The 27,834-nt window shown below is 43.3% G+C and overlaps 2 protein-coding genes across 2 annotated transcripts in view; one reads left to right on the top strand and one right to left on the bottom strand.

Annotated features, from left to right (window-relative positions):
- Positions 1–27,834, bottom strand: part of ABCC4 (ATP binding cassette subfamily C member 4) — a 301,134-nt gene that overhangs the window by 157,873 nt on the left and 115,427 nt on the right. Inside the window, exons 9-14 of the mRNA XM_033177424.1 lie at positions 26,483–26,584; positions 20,566–20,655; positions 18,814–19,005; positions 8,254–8,348; positions 7,964–8,050; positions 805–901 (exon numbers count right to left, since the gene is read on the bottom strand). Coding sequence (XP_033033315.1) covers positions 805–901; positions 7,964–8,050; positions 8,254–8,348; positions 18,814–19,005; positions 20,566–20,655; positions 26,483–26,584 — 663 coding nt within the window. The remainder of the gene's footprint in view (positions 1–804; positions 902–7,963; positions 8,051–8,253; positions 8,349–18,813; positions 19,006–20,565; positions 20,656–26,482; positions 26,585–27,834) is intronic.
- Positions 13,110–14,591, top strand: LOC117063606 (ribosome production factor 2 homolog). Its single transcript, XM_033177425.1, has one exon. It carries the CDS (start codon positions 13,159–13,161, stop codon positions 14,065–14,067), a length of 909 nt encoding a protein of 302 aa, XP_033033316.1. The 5' UTR covers positions 13,110–13,158; the 3' UTR covers positions 14,068–14,591.

The following is a 27,834-nucleotide window of genomic DNA, read 5'->3' as shown; positions in this document are numbered from 1 at the left end:
AAGACTTCAAATTACTTCTGCTGTAGCTCCCCTAGCAAACAACAAAGGGGATCTCCTAAAATCACAGATCAAACCATGTCACTCCACTGCTCAGTTATCCACCTGTGTGGCTGCTATTATTATTATTATATTTTATTTTTATTTTTTTGAGACAGAGTCTCACTCTGTCGCCCAGGCTGGAGTACAATGGCATGATCTCAGCTCACTACAACCTCCACCTCCCGGGTTCAAGAGATTCTCCTGCCTCAGCCTCCTAAGTAGCTGGGACTACAGGTGTGCCCTATCATGCCGGGCTAATTTTTTGTATTTTTAGTAGAGATGGGGTTTCACCATGTTGGACAGGCTGGTCTTGAACTCCTGACCTCAGGTGATCTGCCTTCCTCGGCCTCCCAAAGTGCTGGGATTACAGGTGTGAGTCACTGTGCCCAGCCATTTCTGCTATTAATAGAAGAGGAGCTTTAGGCAAACTATGCATGACAATTAAATGGATACAAACAGGTCTGAGTATCTGTAATTTCCAGATAACACAATTTGAATTAAGTCATGGAAGAGGTAAACAAAAAGTTCTAAATTAAACTAGCATCATTTTCTTTAACAATGTAGTAATCTTGAGGTAGCAATTTACATACTTTACGGTAATATGGCTTAGCATGTAATAATGACATTTCTACAAGTCTTTTGAGTTAATACTCAAAAACACTAATCCCAGCTCTGAGAAGAAAGGGACATGAAATGCAGGAAGAAGAAGGGGATTCAACACACCTGAGTACTTGCAAGTTCAGGAGATCTCTAGAAACTACTTACATCTTTCAATATCAGAATCTGACTTGCAGCTTTGAGGTACTGCAACTGATGAGTCACTAAAATTGTGATCTTCTCATGCAAAGTCTGACAAATACACCTATAAATGTAAAAGGCACAGGGTGAAAACACACACGAATGGGGTGCTCCACATTGAAAAACATACATTTTGAAACCATAGTCAAAGACAACACAGTAGTCAGAGATCTAGAGGTTAAATACAAACTAAATAGAAATATAAGCCAATAAAGCCGGCTAGGTCCTCAAAACCACTAGCAGCAAATATGAGCCTTGCTATGAAGAAACCCTAAATAGTTGTCTGGGAAGGAGGCAATAAGTATGATTTTTTTTTTCTAAAACTTAGTTTAACCATATATTCCAGGATGAAAAAATGACTGAACAATATAGAGATTCAAAAACCTGACTTAACTAATACATTAATGATTTTACTACTGTGTAGGATTGCAGGGGAGAAAGAAAGATCAAGGTCATGTAATGACACGGCATTTTTCTTGGATGGTTTCTGAGGTGATAATTTATAATGCACATATTAATGCCCTCCAACCCCCCCAAAAAAGCTTAGATTCTTGGTAACTTTTACCAGAGTGCATTTGCCAGACTCTTCTTCCCAAATAATACTAGGTAGGAAAACAAATGCTAGTGATGTGTGACTCTCCACAGTATTCTTGGTCTCATCCAGGAAGCAAAACTTCTCTCATTAGTCCTAAACAGTCTGAATAAGAAAAAGGAAGAACAGAATCCAAACAGTCCAAACCATATGGCTCAAAGATAAGAACCACCTCAGTATTCAACCATCAAGTTTTCTGGGGTTTGTTTGTTTTCTACAGTACCTGCTCAAAGTTCTCCTACATTGTAAATGCAGACTCCTGGGAGCTATAGAAAAAATTAGCTGGGTGTGGTGGCACACACCTGTAGTCCCAGCTACAAGGGAGGCTAAGGTGGGAGAATCACTTGAGCCCAGGAGGTTGATGCTGCAGTGAACTGTGATCACACCACTGCACTCCAGCCCGGTTGGCAGAGTAAGACCCTGTCTCAAAAAAAAAAAAAAAAAAAGGAGAGGAAAAAAAAGAAAAAAAGAAAAGCACTAATCTGTAACAACGGCCAAGAACACAACTCATGCTCAGTAAGTGTTAGCCCTGTCGTCCAGTCTTCCCCATATGCAGCCATTGCTTTTAGAAAATCAGGATTGAGAAGTCATAAGCGAGTATTTTAGAGACAGCACCTGTGATCAGAACCACAACTCCAGACTGCAGATATGTAAACTATGACTTCATCCCTTACATCCAAAACAATTAATTTTTCCCCTTTCAGGTATCTTAGTTTGGCTTATTTCAAAACTAAGTTTCGCAACCTATTATACCCCTCTTCAGGTTTAGTACTAAAGCTTTCAATGAAACTGTTTCCCTTTATTTCAAAATTGGCTGCCATTAATCCTTTTATATACATATCTAAAGGGACATGTTAATGATCAAATCTGATGGGGTGCTATGTCCAGTATCAGCCACCTCAAAGGTTTCAGAATGTTTTCTTCCTAGCATCTTCCATTGTAGATGAGCTATAGAAACAATTACACTAACATTGCAATTGATGGCTTGAAATTTTTTCTAAATTCTGCTTCTTAGGCAAATCTCAAAAAATACTTTCCAAATTTTTAAGAGTAAAAATCTTCCAGTCATGCCATAAAACAAACAAATAATAAGTGATTGATTTAGCAACGAGCTATTTAACACAAATACTATATAAAGACTACGGTAAGAGGCCAGGCACGAGGGCTCACGTCTATAATTCCAGCACTTTGGGAGGCTGAGGCAGACAGATCACTTGAGGTCAGGAGTTCGAGACCAGCCTGACCAACACGGTGAGATCCAATCTCTACTAAAAATACAAAAATTAGGTGGATGTGGTCATGCATGCCTGTAATCCCAGCTACTCGAGTAGCTGAGGCACAAGAATCACTTGAACCCAGGAGGTCTGCACTGATCCAAGATCGTGCCACTGCACTTCAGCCTGGGCAACAGAGCAAGACTCTGTCTCAAAAAGGGAAAAAAAAAAAAAAAAAAAAGACAACATTAAGAGCTGACACATACAATGTCAGAGGTGACACAAGTGAGAAAGATACAGTCAGTTAGGTGCAGTGGCTCACACCTATAATCCCAGCACTTTGGGAGGCCAAGGCAGGAGGATCTTTTGAGTCCAGAAATTCAAGGCCAGTCTGGGCAACATAGAGAGATTCTATCTCTACAAAAAACTCAAAACTTAGCTGGGTGTGGGGGTGAACACTTGTAGTCCCAGCTACTGGGGAGGATCACCTGAGCCCAGGAGGTAGAAGTTGCAGTGGGCCATGATCAGGCCATTGCACTCCAGCCTGGGTGACAAGGCAAAACTCTGTCAAGGAAGGAAGGGAGGGAGGGAGGGAAGTAGGGAGGGAGGGAGGGATACAGTCACTACCTTCATTCATTCAGTTAAGACACATTTGCTGAGCACTGACGAAGTACCAGGGACTACTCTAAGTGACAAGGATACATCCACTGGTCAAGCAAACAGACAACACCCTGCATTGTGTAGGGACACTCACTACACAAACACAGAAAATACACTATTGGGTAGTAATGTGAACCATGAAGAGACAGCCAGGCAAAGGTTGTACTTTAGAGGGAGTGGCCAGGAAAGGCCTCTCTGCAAGGAGGTGGTGTACGAGCCGTGAGACTATCTGGGGGAAGCAATCCTGGCAGATACAGCAGGTGCAAGGGTCCTGGGGCACAAACGCACGGTGCAAAGGCACCTTCATGCATTCACAGTCTAGTGCGGGGACTGGGGGGAAGGACACATAGGTGGATCAAGAGCAGCTCATTGAGGGCTGTGGGCAGACAGAGAAAGTGCTGTGGCCTCCGAGGAGCAGAAGAGAAAGGCAGGAGGTAGGGTCTGTGTCTTTCATTTTTCTCTTTTGCCCAGGCATACTATCCCTGGCTCTCCAACGGCAGGAACAATACCCTTACAGACAGGCAGATGTGAGTAAGTCACACCTCCTTCCAGGCACCCCACAGAAGTGTGCATGGCTGGAGGACTGGTTTTGCGTGGGCAAGGGTTGGAAAGGTAAATGGGGCGGACTGCAAAGGGCAATTTGCCATTCGAGGACTTAAAATCATAGCTTAAAAGTACAGGGGTCCGAGAGGAACTGAAAGAGGGAAGGTGAACTAGTGATGTGCCTGAATGTTTGTGGCCCTCTCCAAATTCCTACTGAACCCTAATCCTAACCAATGTAATGGTATTAGGAGGTGAGGCCTATTTCGTGAGAATCTGCCAACACGAATGGTATTAGTAAAAGGGACCAGCCCAGGGAAGCTGCCGTACCCCTTCCACAGTGAGAAGACAGCTGTCTACGAACCAGAGCGTGAGCCCTCTCCAGGCACCAAAACTGCTGGCGCCTTGATCTTGGATCTTGGCCTCCAGAACTGTAGAAACAATTTTCTATTGTTTATATGGAGTACCGAGTTTATGCTATTTTGAATCAGCAGCCTGAATGGACTAAGAAAAATAGGTAGGCAACAGTGTGGTAGCTCTGATTAGGAGACTCAAAGAGGCAGGGGTCTGAGAATTTGAGGCTTTCTAGAATACAACCACATCTATAGCTGGCAACAAATCGGATTGGCATCTGTTAATGGAAGTGCCCCTCACTTTTTGTACGTGATAAAATCCACTTCGTGTTTGCAACATATAGTTGTAAAACACAACTCTTAACAACTCTCGATATATATTCATGATCAAAGTAAAACTGTTAATGGCAAATAGAAGTGTAATTCATTCACTTTTAATACAAAACACTTCACATTTCTAAGCTTCAACACAACCGCCATCTTTCAGAGCATATTGTTCAATCCAATTTTCTAACTCGTTGAGAACATTCTCCAGTTGCTGCTGAGTGATTTCCTAAATTGCATTCGTGCTCCCTGTCCTAAGTTTCCCCAAAGAATGTGATTCTGATTAGCAAACAACAATTTTAACAAGCTTGCTTCTAACAAGTGTATATCCAAAGTCATTAATCCTTAAAGGTGCAAGAGGACTTTATAAATACCTCCTGCGTTCAAAGGAAAATTTGGGGGAGCTTGTGCGATACGCACACTGATACTCAGCAATGAAAATACCTTCCTCCTTCCCTGCGGTGACTCTAAAAGAGTGTCCCACTGGGAATTGTTGTTTGAGTGATAAAGAACTGGTGAGGACTCGTGCAAGACTCGAGCAAGCCACAGAGGCCCTTCTCGGCCACACAGAAAATTCATCAAGGCACAGGGAGGCGGCGGCAGGAAACAAGGCTCTGATCAGAGTGCCGGGGCAACGCCGAGTGCCAGCTTATCCCTCACTCTGCATTCAGAAAGATTCAATGCTGCCACCCACGTTTCTTTGGTTGTGGAAAAATAGACATGACATAACATTTACCATTTATACCATTTTTAAGTGTATAGCTTGGTAGCGCTAAGTACACGCACACCGTTGTGCCACCATCACCACCATCCACATCCACTGCATCATCCCATACCAGGCACATTTTGCATACCACTCTGGTGGGGAAACATTCAGGAGCCCACGTAGAGCCCCATGCTCAGTGGATGACTTCATGTCCAAACCCCTGGAATCCAGGGCCCAGAGATGAGTTACTCTTACACAGCCAGCTCTGTCTCCACTTTGCTATCCAGGACCTGTTATGGACTGAACCATGCTCCCCTCAAAGTTCCTATGTTCCAGCCCTCACCCAGCACCTTAGAATTGGAACAGAGAACCATTATTATTATTATTATTATTATTATTACAGAATCTCACTCTTGTTGCCCAGGCTGGAAGTACAATGGTGCTATCCTGGCTCACTGCAACCTCCACCTCCTGGGTTCAAGCAATTCTCCTGCCTCAGCCTCCGGAGTAGCTGGGATTACAGGCACCCATCACTGATTTTTGTATTTTTAGTAGAGATGGGGTTTCACCACGTTGGCCAGGCTGGTCTCGAACTCCTCAGGTGATCTGCCTGCCTCAGCCTCCCAAAGTGCTGGGATTACAGGCGTGAGCCACAGTGCCTGGCCAACACAGAACCTTTAGAGAGGCAATTACACTAAAATGAGGCCATGAGGGTGGGCCCTACTCTAATCTGACTGGTGTCTCTTCAGGAAGAGGAGGTTTGGATGCAGAGACATGAGGAGCAAAGGGTGAGAAGGCGACCATCGGCAGGCCAAGAAAGCCCTCAGGAGGAGCCGCGCCTGCAGACGCATTGATCTCGCACATGCAGTCTCCAGACCTGTGCGGAAACAACCTGCCACTGTGTAAGCCCCCCAGCCTGTGGCATTGTGAGGGCAGCCCTGGCTGGCCAACACAGGACTTCTAGAGCTTTCTTTCACAGTACCTTCTCTATCCCCCACCACAGGAACAGGTGCCTGCCTGCTGTCCTTCCCACAAGCCTCACTCCTTCCTGTCTGCACACCTACAATTTCTTTCAAAGAAGCTGAATCCTACTCTCAGCCACTATAAACCCTCACCAGCCTGCAGGACCACAGGCTACTCCCAGCCAAGCCCGGCCCTCAGTGACCTTTCCAATCTCAGCTACCCACTTCTTCCATTTAAAAAAATTGATTGTCCTATGCCGGGCGCAGGGGCTCACACCTGTAATCCCAGCACTCCAGGAAGCCGAGCGGGACGGATCCCTTGAGCCCAGGAGTTCGAGACCAGCCTGGGCAACATAGGCAGACCAGCCTGGACAACATGGCAAAGCCCCCTCCCTTCAAAAAAACACAGAATGAGCTGGGCATGGTGGTGCTAACCTGTAGTCACAGCTACCTGGGAGGCTGAGGCAGGAGAATCTCTTGAACTCAGGAGGTCGAGGCTGCAGTGAGCCGAGATTGCACCACTGCTCTCCAGCCTGGGCAACAAAGCGAGACCCTATCTTAAAAAACAATAATAATAAAACATATTGTCCTATATTAAAATTCCCTAAGCCTTGGGGTCTGTTGAACTTTTCCCATGCACTTAGTCTTGAATCCCTGCAGAGACAAATTCCTTATGGGCAAGAATGAAATCTGAACTTGTCTCTCTCTCTCTCTCACTCACCCAGCCCAGCATGGGTGCTTATCTTCTCTGTGGCTGACTGCCGTGCTCTGCAAGCAAAGATGTTTCACACAGTAACACCTGCAGGAGCATCTACCTCAGTGCGCACAGAAGGGCTACAATGAGTGGGAAAGGCTCATTGGCCTTAACAAGGTGAAAAACAGGAAGCTGACTCTGGGGCAGACGTGGCTGCTGTTTTAGAAAAACCAGTTCACAATGATTTCAAAAAGGCCAGTCTAGACTACATAGGAAGTGTCAGTCGGCACACATGAGGTTACAGAATATACAGAAAAAATTCCAGAGTCATTCTACCTCCATGGCTCTGTGTCTAAGCAAGAGCCAAAGAAAGCAAATCCCAGAAACACCATGTAAGAGTCGGGAGGGAAGCCAGATTCTAGACAACTAGTTTCAAAGGCAAGCCAGGCCTACATGGGTCTTCAGTGTTCATTCTGGTAAGAATCCATGAAACAACATCAGATTCTTGAAACCAGAGTCTACTATGGAGCAAATCATTCTTAAATTCTAGAGTTTACTAGTAGGTTATCTTTAAACTGACAGATTAATATGTAAAGAGCAACAAAGCCTTCCCAAGAAAGCTCTATGTTGGTCTAAGGACCTCACTTCTAACCTGTCATAGAGAAATGATGGAGGAAAAGAGCTGAAAGACAAGGCCCAGGTTGCCAAGTGCCAGCCTTCCACTGAAAAATGGCTCACCATCTTTCCTATCTCCGGGGCCTGGTCCTCAGCAGTTTCTTGGTTATCAACTGTAACTACCAGTGGGGGAAAACACGCAAAATTTGCCATCTGTTTCTCAATTCCCGAAAACATGGTACACTCCACTCACTGCAACACACTGAAATCATTTGTATATTTTCCTACCTTGACCTTCTATTTCTGCAAAATTTCTCTAAAATGGATCTTCAGGGAAGCAGGGGACAGTGTGGAGGGGGAGGGGAAACACCAGAGCAGGACAAGCTGAAAGCCATAAAGGCTTTCCTGAGCCAACTCGAAATGGCTCTGGGAAAGCAGAAATGACTTAAGACACAAACCAACTCACAGTTCGAACAAGTGCCTGCTAACTTCCGCATCTACTGCACTGAGAGGATCGTCCAGGAGATAGATGTCAGCATCTTGATACACTGCTCTAGAAAATATAAAGAGATATCAGACTCTCAGCCAGAACACGACAACTTTCAACAACTAGGATGTTCATTCAAGTGCCAATAGAATAATCCAAGAAAGTGCTTCACACAGGACGCAATACACAGTAAGTGGGTCCTATGTGCTCACCACCACTAGAAGCAGCACAAAAGACAACTGCACAGTGGCTGCTGAAATGCAACTTACCTTGCAAGGTTTACCCGCGCTTTCTGCCCTCCACTCAGTGTGGTTCCCCGATCTCCTATCACAGTCAGATCACCATCCTCCAACAGCTGTAAATCCTATATGGACAAAGGAAAGAAGGCGGGGAAAAAAAAGACTTAAAACATGTTCTCCCTCTGTTATCCTAAACTTTGCACATTAGTTCTTCAGAAATAACAAGTATTTGACCAACAGCAATGGATATATTTTATAGTAACTGAATTGTAACTTTGAACCTATCAAATATACCATCAGGGCACGTTATCTGTTTTAATGCTGTAGCTTTTCATAGCATTTATGCACTGAGCCATTTTAACAGGAATATTTTGAGCACCAACTCCTTGTGAATTCAGCAGTGAAAGAGTTTCCACAGTGAGTGACCTGACAATAAAAGATTGACACAAATGCAAGAGGTGATACATGCTAAGAAGGAAAAGGAAGCTGGCTTAGGGAGACAAGAGAGTGACAGAGGGAAAGTCCACTTCATACAGGGAGGTCAGCAAGGGCTCTGATGGAGGGGGTCTGAGCAGAGACCTGCCAGGGGATGGACTGGCTGGCACAGAGTGCAGGAAGATTGCTCCACATAGAGGAATAAGCAAGTGCAAAAGCCATGGGGTGATACGTGGCCAAGGTGCTCACAGAACAGCAATATGGATGCCGGCAGAACTGTGAGCACAGGATGATGACAGGGGAGGCCACAGACAGAGGCAAGAGAAGCCAAGGGCTCACACCCAGGGAAACAGTAGGAAGGACGTGATCTGATCAAGGCAATAATTGAGACAAGAAACAACAGTAGCTGGGACCAGAGTGGGGATCAGGGAAGCAAACATCAGTGGTCATGTGCTGAACAAATTTTAAAGGTAGCACCTATAGGCTCTGCTGATGAGATGGGTGTGCGTTTTGATAGAAAAAGAGCAGGACTGCATTGGTTTTGGGATAAGACAAGGGAAGAACAGGATTACCATGTACTGAGCTGCGGGAAATGAGGGATGCAGATTTAAGAGATAAAAGCAAAAGGCTGATTATGGCCAAACTGAAATGCTGACTGGCAGTCCTGACTTGCTGCTGGATAACTGAGTCTGGAGGTCTGTGCTGGAGACCCAACTGTGAGGGCTGTCAGCATAAAGACATGGGAGTTATTAAGGAACAACGGTGTCTTCACAAGCCATTTTGCTGACTTTTACCTTAGCTTTCCATTCTCAGAGAAGGGATAACACCCATCCCATCTTCACAGTGATACTTAAGGTATCACAATAGACTGACAGAAAAACTCTGCAAAAAGTAAGAGCAGAAAGAGCAGCCCAGCCAGGAAAAGCCAAAGGGAAAGGAGCAGTGTGCTCATGAGACACTGCACAGACTGGATGCCCGAAGTAGACTCTTGTTCCATGCAAGCCCCCAAAAAACAAAAGCTAGGAAGGATAACAAGTTTTTATTTGAGGATCTAGCCAAAGTTATATTTAAAAATTATTTAAGAAATAAGTTGACAAAGCATAATACTTTTTTAAAAAAAAAAAAACATGACAAGAACATCCCTGAAAATAACAGGATAATGACATTACATTAGAAATCTTCACTTGGGGTTGGGCGCAGGGGCTCACGCCTGTAATCCCAGCACTTCGGGAGGCTGAGACGGGTGGATCATGAGGTCAGGAGATCAAGACCATCCTGGCTAACAAGGTGAAACCCTATCTCTACTAAAAATACAAAAAATTGGCCAGATGCGGTGGCATGCACCTGTAGTCCCAGCTACTCAGGAGGCTGAGGCAGGAGAATGGCATGAACCTGGGAGGTGGAACTTGCAGCGAGCCGAGATCGCGCCACTCTACTCCAGCCTGGGGGACAGAGAGTGACTCTGTCAAAAAAAGAAAACTTTACTTGGATGGCCTATAATTATCACTAGACAGATCCTGGCATAAACAAACAAAGTGTGGAGAAGATCGCTGGGTACTGACTGAGCTTCATAAGCATCAACCTAGGACACTACAGAGATAGCCCTCTTACAGATCAAGGTGTCACTTCTTTGTCTCTACTCTGACAAAGCCAGGGAGACAAAGCAAATGGCACATTGAGATCTCCATGACAAGTAAGTCCTCTGACCTCCCTAAGTTCTCATTTTATCTCTTTTACAAAATGTCCTGGAGAAACAAGAATTAATAAACTCACAGAATGCTGAAACAATCTAAAGTAAGTGTATGAACTAAGTGGAAAAAGGATCTGAGTTCTTTATAATTTGCTATTGATGACTGTGACATATTTTCTGATCAAACCAACAGCAGGACCCCATTCATAGCATGAATCTCACAAATAAAGTACATCACCAAATGGAAAAAAGATAGTATCTCCATTGGAACCCACTCCCTGGCAGCCCACAAAGACACACAGGAGTCCCCTAATACTCCAATCTGAACCAGATGGCATCAAATGAAAGATAGCAAGTGCCCCATTATGAAAATTCATTATTTCACATTATCTCTTTGTTGAGCTCAGAAGTTACACTATCTCTTCCTTTCAGTTTTCATAAAAAGACAGTGTAGCCGGGCACATGGCTCATACCTGTAATCCCAGCACTTTGGGAGGCCGAAGCAGGTGGACCACCTGAGGTCAGGAGTTCAAGACAAGCCTGGCCAACATGGTAAACCCCATCTCTATTAAACATACAAAATTAGCCGGGCATGTTGGCACATGCCTGTAATCCCAGCTACTTGAGAGGCTAAGGCAGGAGAATCGCTTGAACCTGGGAGGCAAAGGTTGCAGTGAGCGAGATTGTGCCACTGCACTCCAGCCTGGGCAACAAGAGTGAAACTTCAACTCAAAAAAAAAAAAAGACAAGGCACCGGTTAACACTACCTCTTCCTTTCAGTTTTCATAAAAAGACAATGCACCATTTTAAGACAGGGTTCCAGCCTTCTACACAAACACAAACACACATTGTTTACTTGGCCTCATTCCATTGCTGATTGTCTTCATATATGTGTTAAGTTTCTGTGCCTTGATTTTACATTGTTTTGTTTTCATTCTCAAAACAGCATCAAGTTGTAGCACAGCAATCTTAGCCATTTTCTAGAAAAGACACTCAAAACACCTGTCTCATTTCACGCAGATAGGGAATAGGAAAGGAGCTCTCTCCCCAGGCCTGGTAGCAGCCCTTTGAGTACTACAACAACCTTGAGTGTTGTTGACTTGGCAAACTATTTATGGACAAGCCTCAGATAGGAAAAATATTTCAAAGGATCTGAAGTACAATCTGAGTCAGGCTAATTTCCTAACCATGATTTTCTAGATTGGTTAAAGGGAAACAGTTGAGCAGAAAGCAGAGGTGCCCCCAATGGGAGGAAGGTATCTTATGTACATTAGGTACTGCTCAGTAAAATTAACCAATTAATCTACCACCACCTTTACTGAAATGCAGACACAGAAACTAGAGAAAAACCATGACGTAGCTTTGTGGGTTTGATGCCATCTAACCAGAATTCTACCATGTGCACATCAACCATGGTGACACTGAAGGCAAAAAGACCACTGAGGACACTGTGGGGACGGTCACAGGGGCCAGGCCTGAGGCCCCAGCACAAGAAGCAGGTTCCAGAGTCAGAGAGCAGGGATCTCCAGCTTTGGGCCACAATTTGCTTCCATTTGGACCGGCCCTTCCTACCATAGCTTATCAATATCCTATTCTTCTTTCAGGGCCCAACTCAAACTCTTCTATGAAACAAACCTGCATTCCCTCAATCAGAAAACATCACTCTCTCTTCTAGGTTCCTTGTTTATATTTCTTAGGAAGGACCTGCCGTATTCTGCCACTTAATGTTTATGTGTGTACTCGGTGTCTTGCTCCATGAGTCAGCTCCTGGATGTAAGAGCTATGCACCAACCACTGTTCCTGATGTCTGGTATTATCTCTAATCTTCATGACAACCTGCCAAGTAAGTACTGACCACACTTACAGATGAGGAGACAGAGACGAAGTGAAAGCACGTATCTGGTCTGAGGACTCTCAACTAATAAAGGAAGGTTGGAGTCTGAACCAAGCTCATCTCAGTTCCCAGCCTGTTGCCCTTTCATATCACGCTTCCCCAAGTGCTTACTAGAAGATACGTAAAGGCAATACTGAAACAACTCAGAACTCGAAGTCTCTCTATCCATACACAGCACTATCAGTCCACTTAGTCGCCCTAGTTAGATTCAGCTCATTGTATCCCTTTTGTACTCAGCTTTAAAAAAAAAAAAGAGAGACAGTATCTGGTCTCATACTCCTGGCCTCAAGCAATCCTCCCACCTCAGCCACCCAAAGTACTGGGATTACAGGTGTGAGCCACCACACCCGGCCCTCAGCATTTATTTCCTATGTCACAAAGAAGTGATATGGTTCTCCCAACTGAGAGATTAAAAAAAAAAAAAAAAGCATAACAACAGTTATTTTATGATTGTCAAGGCAATCTAAAAAGAAAATGTCCAAGTTGGCAGGAATGTGGCAAATATGAGAAGAAATTATAAGATAGTGGGTACCCCAAAGGGGTGCGTATATTCAAGCGAGCTATATAGAAAAACATTAAACTCAAATGTATCAATTCCATGCCTTTGGATACTCATTTCTTAAAAGTGCTCAAGGATTAAAAGAAACTATGCAAAGGGTGACATAATATTAATACATTGCATCTATTAGGGTAACAATATTTTTATTGTTGACTTATTTACTGTACTATGTATAGAACTCCTATATAAATATCAATTCAAATAATGGAAGTTATATACTCAGATACATTCTTTCAAGCATGTCACATTTCATGTGATTTCACCCAAAATTGGTGGCCCTTATAATTAAGAAGAAGGCCTGCTAATCGCCGGGTGCACGTGCATCCACCTAGTTAAGAGTTGCAGGGAGCAGTAGCGATGGACACTCTGGATCGAGTTGTAAAGCTCAAAACGAAAAGAGCCAAGAGATTCCTTGAGAAGAGAGAACCAACACTCAATGAAAATATTAACAATGCCATGCTGATTAAAGGGGGAAATGCAAACGCAACAGTGACACGAGTACTTAAAGATGTATATGCACTGAAAAAACCATATGGTGTGCTGTATAAAAAGAAAAATATTACAAGACCTTTTGAGGATCAGACATCACTGGAATTCTTTTCAAAGAAGTCAGATTGTTCTTTATTCATGTTTGGCTCCCATAATAAGAAGCGGTCAAATAATCTAGTAATAGGTCGTATGTATGACCACCATCTGCTGGCCATGATTGAATTAGGTATTGAGAATTTCGTCTCTCTAAAAGACATTAAGAACAGTAAATGTCCTGAGGGAACAAAACCCATGCTAATATTTGCTGGTGATGATTTTGATGTAACAGAAGGTCATAGAAGACTAAAAAATCTTCTTATTGATTTCTTCAGAGGCCCCACAGTATCAAATATCCGCCTGGCTGGATTAGAGTATGTTCTGCACTTCACTGCACTGAATGGGAAGATTTACTTTCGAAGCTATAAGTTGCTGTTGAAGAAATCTGGTTGCAGAACACCACGGATTGAATTGGAAGAGATGGGACCCTCATTGGATCTGGTTCTGAGGAGGACACACCTGGCATCCAATGACCTTTATAAATTATCTATGAAAATGCCAAAAGCTCTCAAGCCAAAGAAGAAGAAAAATATCTCCCATGATACTTTTGGTACAACTTATGGAAGGATTCATATGCAGAAGCAAGACCTAAGCAAACTACAAACCAGGAAAATGAAGGGGTTGAAGAAGCGACCTGCAGAAAGGATAACAGAAGACCAGGAGAAAAAGTCAAAAAGTTAAAAAAAATTGATGGAACTTAGCCAGCCACTACTGTTTCATTGTGTTCTACTTAAGAGAATTATCAAGCGTCAATCCATTCAGAGTTTCTTATGAGATCTTATTACATATTTTTATAACATGATAAATTTACAATATTATGAACAGTAATATGCTAGTATTAAGTGTAAAGTAAGCCTTTTATTTGAGACATTACACTCTGGTGTGCCATTTTCTCTTGTGATATCCCCTGCCCTCCACAAATTCTTCTTTCTCATTGGGTGAATGGGTGGGAGAGGAGGGCTTTCCATAACCAATGGAATTTTTTTGAATTTCTGGCCTTAGCTAAAGGAAGACATAGAAAGCAGAAATGACCTGCAGGAGCTGTGTAGACACGTTCAATATGAACTACCTGGAAAGTTAACCTCCTTTCCCAACATAGATCTACAACCTGATTTTTATTTTCTACTTTTCTGTTATTTTGCCAGAAATCCTACTAGTTGACAGTTGAGATTTTAAGCTTTGTGGCTGAAAATATAGATCTCTGAAAGGTTAAAAAAAAAAAAAGAGAGAGAGAGAGAAGAAGAAGAAGGCCTGCTATGTGCCTAGTAACCAGATGCTTTAAGTTCATGATTAAATCTTTTTTTTTTTTTTTGAGATGGAGTCTCGCTCTGTCGCCCAGGCTGGAGTGCAGTGGCCGGATCTCAGCTCACTGCAAGCTCCGTCTCCCGGGTTTACGCCATTCTCCTGCCTCAGCCTCCCGAGTAGCTGGGACTACAGGCGCCCGCCACTTCGCCTGGCTAGTTTTGTGTATTTTTTAGTAGAGATCGGGTTTCACTGGGTTAGCCAGGATGGTCTCGATCTCCTGACCTCGTGATCCACCCGTCTCGGCCTCCCAAAGTGCTGGGATTACAGGTTTGAGCCACCACGCCCGGCCCATGATTAAATCTTATCCTCACAATAGCCTATGAGGTGACTAGTTTATTATCTCTGTTTTACAGATGACCAAACTGAGGTTTTCTAAGGTTCAGACGATGAGCTAAAATCACACACCTACTAAAGAGGAACTGAGACACAATCCCAGGGCTGTCTGGCTCCAAGGCCTAGGATTTTAACCACTACCCACCTACATATCTAACATTACTATGTTGTTTCCTGAGGTATGCCCTGTCATTTGCTATGATATCACTTTGAATAAGTAATTAGCCTAAACCAATACTGCTAAATGTGAATTATTGCTTCCCATCTTATTATTTTATCTAAAAGATATTTTTAGCTCAATGAACTTATAAATTTACTTCAGTTGTATCTAGTACAATATATCTAGTTGTTATCAATATATCTGAGCATTCTTGTTATTTCCTATTTTTTCCTCTAGGACTTTTTTTTTTTTTTTGCAGGGGAGGGTGGCCGGGAGGGGAATGAGGAAGTGTATAAGGCAAAATCGTTTATTTATCTTATTAACTGATTTAGAGAAAAGGGCAATAGCTACTATTTAGCAAAAACCTGGCATGTTTGCATTTTACAGACATTGCCTGCAGTCTTTATAATCCTGTTGTATCTCCCCCATTTAATAAGAAATGAAACAGAGGCAAACCACTGGAGACACCCAGGACCATTTCTGTCCAGCAGGTTTTGATTACACACGCAATCTCTGTACCTACAAGCCAAAATAATTCCAGGATTGCTATTTCTATGGCCATCGTACACCCACCACTGACACGTGGATTTGAAAAGGAGTTAGCAAACGGTCTCGTAACTCATTAAGAGGACCCCGGGTTTCTTGCCAGTCCCCTGCTAAACAGTCATAAATGGCAGTTGAGAACGGCAGCAAAACCTCTTGGAAACCACCTCACCCTATGTCCTTATTTCGCAGCAGAGACATCAAGGGCTCAAGGCAGGTAACATGACACGTCCAAAGTGACACCGAGCTGGTGGTGCATGGTGGCTCAGGCATATAATCCCACACTTTGGGAAGCCAAGGCAGGTGGATCACTTGAGGTCAGGAGTTCAAGACCAGTTGGCCAATATAGCAAAACCCTCATCTTTACTACAAGTACAAAAAAGTTAGCCAGGCATGGTGGCATGCACCTGTGATCCCAGTTACTCAGGAAGCTGAGGCAGGAGAATCACTGGAGCCTGGGAAGCAGAGGTTGCCATGAGCCGAGATTACACCATTAGACTCCAGCCTGGGTGACAGAGTGAGACTCCATCTCAGAAAAAAAAAAAAACCAAAGTGACAGCGAGCAAATGACAAAGCTGGGCAGCCTCCTGCTCTGTTCGACTTCTCCACTGGAGGCCCACCGTCCTACCGAGGATGGAACCATGCACGGGGGCCAGCAGTCCGTGCTTACACACATCCAGGAAGGAACCGGTAAGTCACCATGCAGCCCAGCCCTGAGGGGACCCCATTGCCACTGGAGTCTGCCTGCCACGCAGAAGCCCACAGGTGCCTGGGACACTGTCCGAGTTACTGGGCCAGTCCTCAAAGGTGGCTACGAAAGAAGCTCAGTGGCAGCCACTGTCCTAACCCCCGCTTTCCCCCAGAGCCTTTCTGACGTGGGGAGGAGCAAGGCAAGGCTACATCACCTGGGACCTGGAGTCTCATGTGGGTACCAGAAGCTGAACAGGTAAAAACGGAAGGCTTGAAAAACATTTTGTCCCACATTCTACCTTTTTATCAATCACCTAACTGTTAAAATAGTTCTACCTTATAAACACTCTCAACTGAGAGGTGGCCTGGCAGAGGGGAAATGGAATCTGGAGCTAGGCGGGTATGGCTTTGAACTTGAACTGCAAATGTTCAGTTGATCTCTCTGAGATCATTTCATTTCATTTCATTTTCACACAGTTCATTTCATCTCTCCCATCCTCCACTTTCCCAGCCATAAGCAACATTCAACTCTTGAAACCACAGCCTACTATGGAATAAATCATTCTTAAATTCTAGATTTTACTAGTAGGTTATCTTTAAACTGACAGATTAATATGTAAAGAGCAACAAAGCCTTCCCAAGAAAGCTCTATGTTGGTCCCAAGGACCTCACTTCTAACCTGTCGTAGAGAAATGATGGAGGAAAAGAGCTGAAAGACAAGGCCCAGGTTGCCAAGTGCCAGCCTTCCATTGAAAAATGGCTCACCATCTTTCCTATCTCCGGGGCCTGGTCCTCAGCAGTTTCTTGGTTATCAACTGTAACTACCAGTGGGGGAAAACTTGCAAAATTTGCCATCTGTTTCTCAATTCCCGAAAACATGATACACTCCACTCACTGCAACACACTGAATTCACCTTGTATATTCCCCTACTTGGACCTTCTATTTCTGCAAAATTTCTCTAAAATGGATCTTCAGGGAAGCAGGGGACAGTGGGGGGACACCAGAGCAGGACAAGCCGAAGTATAGTTATTATTTTAGGGAAACGTTAGCAATTCTGTACCAACTTTGAATAAAGTGAAAATTTTACTTAAAAAAATTAGGCTAGCAATGTCAAAAACATAAACAAAATGAGGATAGCAATAGCAAAGGCACTGGGAAACCATGGCAAAAGATTCATACACTTTTGTGTGCGCATATGTGTGAGTGTGTGTCAGACAGAGCAAAAAAGTTAACACCTGGTGGAATCTGAATAACTAGGAGCTTGCCTTAGCCCATCTATTCCTATACAGTATATACTATTCAATAAAAAGCTAGCTCATTACTGCTAACTTAACATCATTTCTGAAAATGCATCATCTCTCATTAACAATAGCCCAAGAGGAAGAAACAGCCCATTAAACAAGCAATATTTCTCTGTCCAAATCACCAGCAAATATTACTCACCTGATTGATAGAATCTATGATATTCCAGCCATTGCTCAAGCAAAATTACTCATTCCTCGCAAACCTGGCTGGAAACCTTCTGCATCACACCTGTGACAGTCTGTGGCAACCTTTTCCAGACAGTACAAAAGAACAGTAGGATGTCCAGGCCACACTGCACAGAGCCCAGGGAGAGCCCTTTAATGCCATTATTCACTGATTTTTATGGCCCAAAGAAGGTAACATAGTATTTAGCAGTATTTACCATTTTTTCTATTTTCTAACTTACAGCCTTCTATTAAGTATGCTCAGTTTTCATCAACTATCCACCAATTTTATGAAAACCTCAGTGTACAATCAAATGCTTCATCTTTTCTGAAAACAATCACTCTCTCGGTGAAACAACACAAAACGAAAAATAAATTTTAAAACAGTTTGTTTCCTTTAAATAATAAATTGCACTGAAAAAATTATCCATGTAACCAAAAACCACCCATACCCCAAAATCTACTGAAACAAATTTTCTTTTTTAAAGGGAGTGGAGAAGGAAACCTATGGTCTGAGAGGGACCCAAGCAGGAAACATCAGCCAAGTGCACGGTGCAGATATCTGGAGTCTGATGCACACTAGTGGGTAATGAGATACTAAAGCACTGTAATCTCTGCCGAGCCAGTTGATGATAGCAAGAAATAAATTTTTATAATTGTCCATTTTGAAAAAAAAAAAGTTAAAAGTAAATAAAACTTCACAAAACCAACCAAACCCCCCCAAATTCACCCTGTAAATATCATTTTCACATCAGACTTAAGAAGACAGAGCGTGTGTGTGTTTATTTACTGGAAGGACTGCCTTAAAGTATTAAATAACATTCAAAGGTCTTTCAAACTTAAAAAAAAAAAAAAAAGCGAATAAACCTTGTTGTTCAAGTGAATACTGACATTGGAGTACATGAAATCCAAAAGTCACCACTCACCTTTTTCAGAGCACAAGCCTTTATGACTTTTTCATATCGTTCCTTTTCATATTTCTTCCCAAATAAAATATTACTCCTCAGAGTTCCTGAGAACACCCAGGGCTGCTGAGACACATAAGCAATTCTTCCATGCACGCTGACCAGCCCGTGACTTGGGGCCAATTCCCCGAGCACAGCACTTAACAGTGATGACTGAAACAGATTGTAAAAAAACACATGTTCAGTCAACACTCGAGATAAGAATAAGCCACTGCTATGCAGCCTTGCCCAGTCCTGGGAGCTTGAAAAACATCATTCATTCATTTAAAAGAGGATCTAGTACAGCCAAGAAATTGTGATTAAATTGGAAATAACATTTTGGTCCATATAAACTAGTGGTTTATAAGGAATATTAAAATAGAGTGTAACAATGTACTCTGTCCTAATGAGTTTCCCTAAATGAGTTTCATTTCCCTAAATGAAATGGCACATGGAACAAAGATCAGCTAAGAATGTTTACAGCAACAGAGTAGCCAAGCATGACATACAGTTCATATATCCAATATTGAATGCATTGTTCCTGCATGCAGGTATCCTTTTTGACAAAGAACTAGTTCTAGAAAAGCTATATGTAAATAACATATCCTGGCCAGGCGCAGTGGCTCATGCCTATAATCTCAGCACTTTGGGAGGCCAAGGTGGGTGGATCACTTGAGGCCAGGAGTTCGAGACCAGCCTGGCCAACATGGTGAAACTCCATCTCTACTAAAACTACAAACATTAGCCGAGCATGGTGGCACGCCTGTAATCCCAGTAACTTGGGAGGCTAAGGCATGAGAATCACTTGAACCCGAAGTGGAGGTTGCAGTGAGTCTAGATCGCGCCACTGCACTTCAGCCTGGGCGACAGAGCGAGACCCTGTCTCAAAAACTAAACATACATACATACATGAATAAATGAATGAATAAATAAAAATAAACAATATATCCTGTGCACTAGGAAGGACTTTTATTTTTAACTGCCCAAGAATCGTGTCTCTGGAGAGCAAACTTCAATTGTGAAACCGCCCTATTGGTCATATACCTACACCTAGATTTATTGCATTGCTTTAGAATGCATGACACTAATACTGTATGCATGTTTCCTTCACATCTTCTACAATGCACAGACGTGACATGTCTGTGCCCCCCACTATCGGAACACTTAGAACACTGAACTGAAATCATCTGTTTGTATATCTGTCTCACCCCAGATACCAGAAACTTCTGGAGGGCAGTGGTGTCTAGGTCTTGATTACAGGTGTATCTTTTACTCCTAACACAGGACTATACACCTGGCTACAGGTTTATTAAATGTATATTCATGTGACTTGGAGAAGTCATATCAAAACATGTTTAAAGCTTTTCAGACAAGCCTTCACAACCTCCACGTGTCTTGTAGCATCTAGGGTCCACTTTGACATAAAGAAGTTCCTACTTTCTTAGTCAATCCATCCTGCATCGTGATCACATAAATAATTTCCTTCATGGAGATGTCCAACTTCTAGGAGTTCCCAATTACGCAACTTGAAGAACCAAGAGAAACAGGATATGCACTGCCCACATTTACTTGGTCATGTGACCCTTCTTGCAAAACGAATGTTCCATGTACTGAGAAATGCCGTGCCAAGCATACGTAATTCAAAAATGCGTTACATGGAGCCTTGGGCTCAAACCCAAGAAGTTAATATGAGACGTGGGGTGTGTCAAGCTGCCAAAAGCCATTCTAACTCACCTTCCCTGCTCCCACGGGGCCGACCACAGCTAACAATTCACCAGGTCTGACAGTAAAGGAAAGGCCTTGTAGAGTTGGGGTCTCTGATGCCTACAAATTAAAGTTTATAAAATGTGCCCATTTCAATAAAGTCACACAAATCACTTCAAAAATAGAAGAAAACAATACAACAGTCATTGACACATGAACATAACCCAAGTCTTTCTCCTTCCTATTTTAAGATATTGTATCCTAGAGTCCTTTTTGTATATTTTTTTTGGTGGGGTTTTAAACAGTTTGGAGTCTTCAGTACTTAAGGAAGGCCCATTCTCTTTTACCCGATTTTCATGTGAACACAGCTCCACACTTCCACAAAATTTAGATAGTAACAATGACAAGGTAACCTTCTTGAAATGAAAACTCATGCTAACTTATTAAAACAATATTCTTTTTTTTTTTTACTTTAAGTTCTGGGATACATGTGCAGAACCTGCAGGTTTGTTACATAGGTATACATGTGCCATGGTGGTTTGCTGCACCTGTCAACCTGTCATCTAGGTTTTAAGCCCTGCATGCATAAGGTGTTTGTCCTAATGCTCTCCCTCCCCTTGCCCCCCACCCACTGACAGGCCCCGATGTGTAATGTTCCCCTCCCTGTGTCCATGTGTTCTCATTTAAAACAATATTCTTAATATAATATTCAGTACAGAAGCTTTTCAATCATTTGTAAGTTTTCGTTCTGTCCCTTGGTTTTAATATTCTATTTCATTAACCTCCACAAGGTGGCAGCACGAGTACATGGCATGCCCAGTCCTTGGCTAATGGATGATTTGAAATCTCCACTAATCTCTCCGTTTTCACTTGATAAAGCACGAACCTCAGTTACGCCCAGCCAGCATTAGAAGGCACTTTATACTAAAAAGTCACTCTTGGCAAATGAACTTCTACAAATGGTGGTCAACCCTGTAACCAGAGCTCTAATTTAACAACAACCAAAAACTGAAGAATAATGAAATTAAATATATGTTCATGGGTAGGAGGATTCCTTGAGCACAGGAGATTGAGGCTGCAGTGAGCCAAGATTGCACCACTGCATTCTAGCCTGGGTGACACAGTGAAACCTTATCTCAAAAAAAAAAAAAAAGTTCTTTTACAGTTTATTATTTAGGAGACCAAACCAAATTCATTACTTTTACAAAGAGCTTCTAAATATTTTCAATTGAGAGGATTAAGTGAGTATCAGGGAGAAGGGACAGTTTACCAGAGCATGACAAACCAAAATGAGGAGGTTTCCTCTTCTCATACAAGGACAATCAGTACTTTGAATTACCTATCTTTTAAAAAAGCAAAAGCCACTTGGTACAAATAAAGAGACGAATGGTTTTAAATTCAGAGTATAGAACCTCAAACGTAAAAACTGCCAACGATGAGAACTTTTATCCAAACCCAGACATCAACACTAGCAAACAAAAATTGATACTGTTAAGTGAAGTAAAAACAGCTACGGCCGGGCGCGGTGGCTCAAGCCTGTAATCCCAGCACTTTGGGAGGCCGAGACGGGCGGATCACGAGGTCAGGAGATCGAGACCATCCTGGCTAACACAGTGAAACCCCGTCTCTACTAAAAATACAAAACCTAGCCGGGCGAGGTGGCGGGCGCCTGTAGTCCCAGCTACTCGGGAGGCTGAGGCAGGAGAACGGCGTAAACCCGGGAGGCGGAGCTTGCAGTGAGCTGAGATCCGGCCACTGCACTCCAGTCCGGGCGACAGAGCGAGACTCCGCTTCAAAAAAAAAAAAAAAAAAAAAAAAACAGCTACAATTTGGGAGGAATCCTAAAGGCGTTTAAGTCTCACATTTACAGTCTTCATCTGAATTTCCCGTGGATAGACTGGAGAGACCTGACCATGTGTGTCTGGTGGGTGGGCATTTAGCAAATTTATTTGAGTCCCAAATCCTTTCGGAAGGGGTTATTGTTCCGCACAACACACTTTAGTAAACGTTCATCCATATCATAGAAAAATGATCAAGAGTGAATCAAAGGCAATGCAGCCTCCTCAACTCTAAAAAAGGATTCTTCAAAATGAATCTGGTGTCCCTGAAGGGTGGAACACCCCTGGGATGATGGAAGAGGGAAGCACGCATGAAGTCAACCAACCCGCAACCTGAAGATGCTGAGCTGGCCCAGTCCACAAACAGGTACTCATCAACCCCTCTTCACATCTCAAGCGGGCACGTGCGATTAGTAAAATGCCCAAAAGACAGAAAGCACCACGGAGGAACAAGAGATCAAGATAACCTTCAAAATGAAAATTTTATCTGGAAACGACTTAACAGTCACATACCCAAATAATCACAAATATTTTTACAAATGGTCAAATGCCAAAATATGTGTGTATGTAAACTGACCCCTTATAAATGTGTCCCATACCATGTTATAGTATGGCCACAGACCACATCAATCATGATCACTTTTAATCACAAAGAAACTAGCCCCAGATATCATAGGAATTATATAAAAACCATCCAGAAGAGGTTTCTCTACTCCTTCCTACATGCCTAACAACTATGTCTTTTTAAAAAAAGTAATACATTATTACCTAAACACTTGGAAAAAATAACGTTAAACAAAATGTGACATATTTACACGATTTTGTAAGTGCAAACGTCACAAATTCACAAAGTCTTGCTTGACTTAGCCTTACCATATAAGGTGTTCCTCCTCTAAAATGTAAAGGGTCTACTCTGTATTCCTGATTAAGTAACATTGTCTTTTAAGACAACTGAAACCCACTTATTTCTGTGATTACAAAAGGATGAAAAAACACAACCGGTCAACCTGTCCCTTTCCCCTCCTTTGCAGTGTGTCTCTTTCCTAACAACTATATCTGATTTTACTTGTTTTTACTCAGTTTTGACTGCAAAAGAGTGAGCCACATGCAAAACCCAGCTTCCCATCACCGCCCTGGTTCTTAGAGCAGGTTTCTGCCCCGCCTGGAGGCCTGGGACCCAGCACTGGTGTGCCGCAGCCAGAAGGGGGCAGCACTCGACAGCTCAGAAGGCGAGGCCCCTTCCCTCTGAGACCTCCAGGCTCCAGGACACTAAGGCAGGCAGACTGAGCCCCCACTCTGGGGCCGAACCTATGCTGGGCCCTGGGGCCAGAGCAGTGAAGAAAGCAGAAGCAAATCCCTGCCCCATGGAGAGTCACAGGCTCCCACAGGGCCACAGACTTTACAGCTCAGAGATTCAGCACAAACCCATTTGTTTTCTAAATGAGACCTAGGCTGGTGAGAAGACCTTTCCCCCAATACCTACTGGTCTATCCAGCAGGGCTGCTGCTGGGGCCTCGGTCTTTCTCCCGAATCCCAGCCCAGCACACCCTTCTTTCCTCTGCAGCTTCTCTCCAAAAGCCTCCGTGTCTGTGCCCCTCCTCCCACCCAAGCACCCTCTCAGCTGCATGACCTCCCTAATAATCCCTGGCAGCGTGGGGCATAATCACCCCCAAGACAAGGCCCAGAAAACAGGGTGGAGTGTTCTGTTTCAGTGCAGCTGTCAACGTTGTCTAGGAACTGAAAAACAACAAAACAGCCCATTTTACAACGTTGCAGAGTTTGGTACAAAAAAATTTGCAAATGGGACCTACACAGTGTGTGGTGGCTACCGCAGTGCCTTCCTCTAGCTCAACAGCATTCACCTAGAGTGCTTTTTGCTAGTGGATGTTCACAGAGCTTGTCTATCAATGCTTAAAGTGTATTAGAGCTGGGCGCAGTGGCTCACACCTGTAATCCCAGCACTTCAGGAGGCCAAGGTGGGCAGATCACTTGAGGCCAGAAATTCAAGACCAACCTGGACAACATGGCAGAAACCCCGTCTCTACTAAAAATACAAAAATTAGCCAGGCACGGTGTGGTGTTCCTGTAATCCCAGCTACTCAGGAGGTTGAGGCAAGAGAATCACTTGCACCTGGGAGACAGAGGTTGCAGTGAGCCAAAATCACACCACTGCACTAAAGCCTGGGCGAAAGAGCAAGACTCCATCTCCTAAATAAATAAATAAATAAATAAATAAATAAAGTGTATGAGGTGGGAATGCCAGCAGGTAAGGAGAAACAGTCCGGTCAGTTGACGCACCTTGTGTGAGTTTCCATGTGCACAAGGTGCAATGATGTTCTATATATTTGGGAACATATTATTGTTATGTCGGTCGAGATGGCAAAAATTACATCAGAATTAGGCAAACATGAAATAGGGAGTGTGACACTTAGAGCCAAGGGCATGTAGAGAAAGGAGGAGTCTGGAGTCTAGAGTTTTGACATTTGTCCCACAGGACAGGGCGGAGACAGTGGGGCTGGGCGGGAGTGCTGCTCAATCGCCTATTGGCTCTTGGCTCCAGCAAACTACACTACAACTCAAGGTCAGCCAGGAAGAGCACCCGGAGAGGGGAGGAGCTGGTCACCACCAGCACTGCCCACCTGTTTGAAGCAGTCCGAGTGGTCCCAGCGCCCTCTGATCCGAAATCTTGCTGGCAGCCGGGCCACTGGGCTCTGCTCCTGGCAGACATCATCTCCAGCCCCAGGGTGCAGCTTCCTGCCATGGCTGGTCTCAGGGTGGCCTCTGCCACCCCTGCTTTGTGCCCTTTCTTTCATGACCTACGTAATGAATTCTCTGCACGAAATTCCCTCTCCCATGCTGTATGTTCTGTTTTCCAGACTAATACAGACTGAGACAAGTGGATTTGCGGAGGACCCCGGACTCAGGTGAGCATAACCACAGAACTAGTCCAATCTGGTTCAACTCTGTGTAATAACATAGTAAACTGTTTTTCAGTTGCCATGGATCCCAGGTTGCAAGTCATGTCATCTGAGCATTTCCAGATGAACCAAGCACACAACCAAGTGCTAGGACCAAGGAAGGAGGAACGAGCTCAGAGCAGACACCTCATGGCCTGATCCAGGATGCGATCAGATCCAGCCCTGGCATCACTTCGTTGCAAGAACCAATCGGACCACGCCTCATTATCCTCTGCCTGTAAAACCTGCCCCATCCCCCAGCTAGGGAAGACAAATTTGAGCGTTGCCTCCTGTCTCCTTGCCATGCGACTTACAATACAGCCTTTCTTTTCATGAAAAGCTGGTGCCATAGTAGTGGCTTCTATGAGCATTGGGCAGGGAGCCCACTGCTTCCCTGGAAGCATAAGGAGGCCCTGGAGTTGTGGATAACAGGAGATGCACTGAGCCTAAGCACTTCCTGGGGGTGGCCCCTGCCGCTGTTCCCGTTTGCCTAAATGTTATGAGTAAACCAAGTGCTGAAAAATCGTTGTGGCCTTGCCTGAACTACCTGTCCGCTTACCACACAGTGAAACCCTTCAGTCAGGAATCCATGGAGCTTGCTACGCCAGCCTGCAGCCTCCCCTCTGCCTTGGGCTGCCACCAAAGCAGCTGGCAACATCCAGGTGCTTGGAACAGGGGAGCCCCAACCCAACTCCGTGGCAAAAATCCAAGTCATGGGCTTTCCCAATATATAAGATGACCTGAAAACAGTAAGGTGAAAATGTGCACTGATACCTCAAAGTCTCTGTAATAATTTACAATGTACTCAGCAGTTAACCCATTCCATGCTGCACCCCTAGTCTGTCCAATCCTATAAAATCCAATGTTGCCAATGTCCAAACTTAGTGACATTTAGTTTAGAATGAGGTAACACTTTCATTGGTTCTTTGAAAATGAGATAAAATACAAGTTGTCAAATACCTAAGTCTGATTTCATACCTACTTTCTATTAATTGCAAAACTTACTCCTAATTTTGAGAATCTTTGTAACATACTTTCAGTAAATGAACAAGCCATATTTTATACCATGTGTAACACCTCAAAACTCTGTATTAAATCAGTGTCACTCATTATCTATTAGCAGTCATGATCTTGCAATTAAGGATATGTTACCTTATCCCAAAAAGCAGTAAAGTCCTGCACATGCACCATCTTTTTACCATCTGACGGCAGCTGACGGTTACGCTGTGATATCTCATCAAGTAGCAAAAAGTTCTAAAGAAAATGGGAAAAACACAGATTGTTTAAATTACAGAAACAAAAGCACAAACAAAAGTCACTGCTTCCACAGAATTTGCAACATAAAACTTTATACAGCCTACAGATCATTTTACCAACCCTATTTAAAGTATCGGTTCATATCAGCATATGATATTTATTTAATAAATAAACATATAAAGAGTTCATGGCTATGAACTATCTTTGTAATTTTAGGAGCTATCTGTGTAATTTTTTTCAACAAGTACACTGGTTCCTAAATAAACTGAAAATACTACTCTGAGGTTGAGTGCATTTACAGCCTGCATATTTCTACTATTGCACTTTTGTGTTACTAATGGTGAACACAGGAGTTGGTTGGAAATGATCTGATGAATATTTCATGAACCCTCATCGTGTGCGAAGCCCCATGCTAGATGCTGGCAAAATGAAAGTCAAGGCCATTCCCAGCCTTCAGAAAGCGAGTTAGCCCAGAAGGGCAGGCAGCAAACACAGGGCAGAGCCTCTGAAGGCAGCTCTGGCTCTGGCTGGTCACTTAAGATTCAACTGGCCTTTCTCAAACTCCCTCGTGCATGTCAAATTGACGTACAACTTATTCACTATCACTAAGTCAGTGTTCTTTACGAAAAAAAAAAAAAAGTTTCTATCTCTTAAAACGTATTTTATAAGCTTCTTTTCACAATAACTTATTGTTAGATACAATAATATATATATAGTATATATATAATTATATATATACTATATATATATATTTTTTGAGACAGTGTCTCTCTCTGTCGCCCAGGCTGGAGTGCAGTGGCACAATCTCAGTTCACTGCAGCCTCTGCCTCTCAGGTTCCAGTGATTCTCCTACCTCAGCCTCCTGAGTAGCTGGGATTACAGGCATCTGCCACCATACCTGGCTAATTTTTGTATTTATACTAAAGATGGGGTTTCACCATGTTGGCCAGGCTGGTCTCCAACTCCTGGCTTCAAGCAATGTACCCACCTCAGCCTCCCAAAGTGCTGGGATTACAGGCGTGAGCTACCGTACTCCACCTACACTTATCTTTTTCCTTAGTCAGTGCCTCCTCCTAGACAGCAGGAATAGCCCAATCTCTTGCTTATTGCTATTTTCCATACTAGTTAGCAACTACACAATGCAATTTAACTGAATAAAACAAAGTCTTGCTAACCATAACAAACCTAACATAATTATATGTAGCAAAACTCCCTTTTGCTCCTCAAATGGTAGGTATAACTCAATG

The sequence above is a fragment of the Trachypithecus francoisi genome, unplaced genomic scaffold (genome assembly GCF_009764315.1).
Source record: "Trachypithecus francoisi isolate TF-2019V2 unplaced genomic scaffold, Tfra_2.0 Lachesis_group18, whole genome shotgun sequence".
Taxonomy (NCBI): domain Eukaryota; kingdom Metazoa; phylum Chordata; class Mammalia; order Primates; family Cercopithecidae; genus Trachypithecus; species Trachypithecus francoisi.
This window is presented reverse-complemented; position numbering and strand designations above follow the sequence as displayed.